Below are 3793 nucleotides of genomic sequence, written 5' to 3'. Positions count from 1 at the left end.
TTAAACTCGTTGGCAGCACAGATAAAAAGTACGAGAAGCGAAACAAAAACCCACGTGACTGCAAATTCGATAAAATATTTTGGGCTTTCGGACGTATTACCGTGATTGAAAACAAAATGATGCGACGACGACAATCGATCGAATCGACGTCATTTTTGACATTAAATAGGAATATTCGGTAGGCAAATTATTTCGGCTGGAATTTCCAGTTCCACAGATCATAACGACACGAAAAGGTCAATGAACTCATACTCAACCCAGCTTTCCGGTGAATTTTTTTCCAACCAAATCCTCGAACGTACGAGCCCACCAGATCCAACGTCTACTAAGTACTAAGTTCAACACTCTTCCTTTTTCTTAGCGTCTTTTTATTCATTTCAATATACTTGATCATAACACTAATCAAACTTTGAAATATTCCAGAGTAAAATACCAACCAAGAACAGTAGCAACAATATGAATACGAGGTGTTTCAAAACTTCGCCATTTCTATTCAATCAATAGCACATACATTTAAATCAATCAAAAGCAATAAAACACAATAATGCAATTCCCATTCTACCCCTTGACCAAGCCAGTGATTTCAGATTCGAACCACTCGATAATAATTTTTCAGCATCAACAATCAATTCAACTACGACAATTCAGTATCTTTAGCTTTCCAGTTGCTTCCCATAAAGGAGTAAATAAGTAGAACCGCAGGCAATTACAAACTAACTCTCGAATAACCACATTACAAGAGTACTTGTCATCAAGAAAATAAAAATTCGTAACACATGAACGAATAATAACGTACAAATTATGATCGGTTCTGATCGGAATACTTGACTTTGTACATTCACAAATCAGCGCCATCTTACCTGAGTGTAAAATCTGTAATGAAAAAAATATACACACGTGAAAATAAAATAAAACCAATACATATAGTAGTTTTTTCTTATTACTGAGGGAAAAGAAAAAAAAAAGTATAAACATTCTAAACACACACAAAGTAGCTGCCAGCAGCTTAGTAGCTGGCGTTGAACTTATAAAATGATTTTTTTTTTTTTTTCAAAAGACAGCAGATTACACTTGAACAGAGAAAAGGAACATAGTTTAAGTATGTACACAAAAATGCGAAGATTTTTTGAGCGAATTAAGGAGTAAGACTTCACGCTATGATTCCTGAAAGCTTGTAAGATTACTCAATGTACAAAGGCACTGCCTATACGCCATGTATTCTGTTAAGAGCCTGAGTTTTTCGTTTGAATTCCTGACTAAAACCTACCGCGACCACTACCTGAACCTGTTATCATAGAAACAATAATTCGTAAGAACAAGAAACAAACCTATATAGATTATATAGATCAATTAAATGAATACTTAACATAGTAAAATAAGTAGAAAACAAAACGTAAATAAAAAAATATCGATATTTCGAGAGAAAAAAAAGTAATTTCGATAACACAACGAAGGAGATTAGAAAATTAAAACCTATCTCATCGTTTCATTAATCGGGAATATACTCTCATAACAATGAGATAGTCGTCTAAAAATGATACGACCGAAATTTAAAAAAAAAACACAAACACAAAAAAAACCAAAAACTAGCTTAATTCAAGAAGCAAACAACGAAGCTAAATTACCTTGGCACGGTTCAAGTAACCGTGTACGTTTAATATTTGCCACCTCGTCGAGGGGGACCGCCACCCCTACCACGACCCGAACCCATTCCTCGAGGACCGCCAATTCCACCGCGAGGACCACCTCTACCACCTCTACCACCCATAGGTGCACCACCTACATCACACAACCCAAATTAAAACACATAAATTCCAGTGCAAAATACACCATCAAATCGAGTGAGAAACAAAACAATTGCTCAACTAACCACCATTATTGTAAGGTCCTGATCTAGCTCCAAAGTTGGGTCCTTTTCTCATAGGGCCACCGCCAGCATTAGCTCCACCGCCGGGACCGCCGAAGGATTGATATCCTCCGCCGCCACCGCCGTAATCTTGCGATTGGAAATCGTTATCTATCCAGTTACTTCTAGGACCGCCGCCGAAGTCATTACCGGGGCCACCTCGGAAATCATTGTTACCCGGACCTCCTCTGAAATCATTGCCACCGGCTCCACCGCCTGAGCGAGAGAAACAGAAATGAATAAAATAAATTACGTGAAGGGTTACGAACTTGTGAAAAGCTTACCCCAGCTTCTGTTTCCGTTCCAGTTATCGCGAGGTGCGTTTGGTTTAGGAGCAATTACACGTCCGGCGGAATCTCTACTCAGAGCTTTCTTCACATCGACTCGTTTACCATTCAAAGTATGCGAACCTTCCACTGAAATCATCATTCGATCGTATTAATTAATAATAATACCCTCTGTCGTAAGTTTCGCATCGAAAACTTGGCTACTCACAGCATATTTTATCAACTGGATCGTAGTCGTCGAATTCGACAAAACCGAAGCCTCGTTTTTTACCGGTGTCTTTTTCGGTCACGATTACAACAGATACAACGTTACCGTATTGGGTAAAATATTCTCTCATGTTGTCTTCGCTCACATCGTCTTTAATACCAGCGACGAATAACTTCTTAACGGTGCTGTTGGCTTCGGGATTATGGATTTCCTGTTGAAATAAACACACGTATAAATAATAAAATAACGTCGAACTGATTTCAATTCAACGTACAAAGATGATGCAACTTACATTACGAGGAACTGCTCTTTTCGGTTCGACGGTTCGGCCATTTATTTCATGAGGTCTGTTAGTCTGAGCATCATCGAGCATACTCATCTTCGAATAAGTCACGAAACCGAAACCACGCGATCTGTAAATATCGTCCAATTAGTTTCACGAATATAACTACATTATTCATTTCAAACCAAAGCCTATTCTAAGCTATTTACTTCTTAGATTTTGGATCTTTCATAACAACCACGTCTACGATTTCGCCAAATTTCTCGAAATACGCTTTCAGATCTTCGGCACTGGTTTTCAGATCTAATCCGCCGATAAACAGCTTCCTCATGTACTCCGGCTCCATCTGAAATTTGAGTAAATTATTAACCAAGCCTCGAATCGATTCACCCCATCGAACATCAACATACTACTACAGTTTTCATTTTTCAAATACTCAGAATGTCGTAAGATGAGCAATAATAGAATTAAGGATATTTCTACACAAACTCACCGCGTTATTCTGATTCTCATTCAAGCCCGGTTCAGTCTTCACCATTTTCTAGCAGTCGAGTTGAAATTTAAAATAAGTAAACAACAAAATGTAGATTACGAATGGCCGGTGAATTTAAAACATTATTAAACTAACGTAGCCGCGTTCAATCTTCTTAAATCTATCGAGTATTGATGAAAAGCACGCGATATTAATTAATTATAGCAAAAAAAGCGAAGTAAAACAATAAAATTATGAGTCAAACTGTAAACTACCGGATGAAAATGGTGGATGAAAAACATGTATTGCAGTTTGCAGAGTTCACAACCAATCCGGCTGTTTCCACTGATGTCAACGTGAAACTGGATCGAAAACTGCCACAGCTTAGGACAGCAGCGGGGTGGAGGATGCTAAACGCTACCTTCCAGTTCCAGAACTAATAATTCATGATTCCATCCATTTTATTTTTATATTCGTTTGAAAATTGAGAAATAATTATTATTTTACGATAAAAACTTTCAGGAATTCATCAGAGTTTGTTAAATTAAAATTCTTTCATTACGTTTCACCCAAAATCTCAAAGGTCAAAACACAGACTCATGAGTCATGACTGAGTGACCGAAGATTATTTCATTTC

The 3793-nt window shown here is 37.6% G+C and overlaps 1 protein-coding gene across 2 annotated transcripts; it reads right to left on the bottom strand.

Annotated features, from left to right (window-relative positions):
- Positions 1–450: 450 nt before the first annotated feature.
- Positions 451–3458, bottom strand: LOC135838695 (heterogeneous nuclear ribonucleoprotein A1, A2/B1 homolog). 2 transcript variants are annotated; one of them, XM_065354440.1, is made up of 8 exons: positions 3178–3458; positions 2894–3030; positions 2694–2814; positions 2402–2612; positions 2191–2322; positions 1871–2122; positions 1626–1779; positions 451–873 (listed from the first exon to the last, which is right to left on the bottom strand). In XM_065354440.1, the coding sequence occupies exons 1-7, from the start codon at positions 3220–3222 to the stop codon at positions 1655–1657; spliced, it is 1023 nt and encodes a 340-aa protein (XP_065210512.1). In that variant the 5' UTR covers positions 3223–3458; the 3' UTR covers positions 451–873; positions 1626–1654. The 2 variants fall into 2 exon arrangements, with proteins under 2 accessions (XP_065210512.1, XP_065210502.1); XM_065354430.1 differs by lacking the exon at positions 451–873 and adding an exon at positions 919–1285.
- Positions 3459–3793: the final 335 nt, after the last annotated feature.

Source organism: Planococcus citri, chromosome 1 (genome assembly GCF_950023065.1).
Source record: "Planococcus citri chromosome 1, ihPlaCitr1.1, whole genome shotgun sequence".
Classification (NCBI taxonomy): Eukaryota; Metazoa; Arthropoda; class Insecta; order Hemiptera; family Pseudococcidae; genus Planococcus; species Planococcus citri.
This window is presented reverse-complemented; position numbering and strand designations above follow the sequence as displayed.

Bases quoted from the DNA above. Each gene is read 5' to 3' on its own strand.
- LOC135838695 (XM_065354440.1), bottom strand. From the start codon at position 3,222: ATGGTGAAGACTGAACCGGGCTTGAATGAGAATCAGAATAACGCG. The intron at 2,323-2,401 runs GTGAGTAGCCAA...TGATGATTTCAG, and splicing joins TCCAGTTGATAAAATATGCT to TGGAAGGTTCGCATACTTTG. The intron at 1,780-1,870 runs GTTAGTTGAGCA...TGTGTGATGTAG, and splicing joins AGGACCTTACAATAATGGTG to GTGGTGCACCTATGGGTGGT.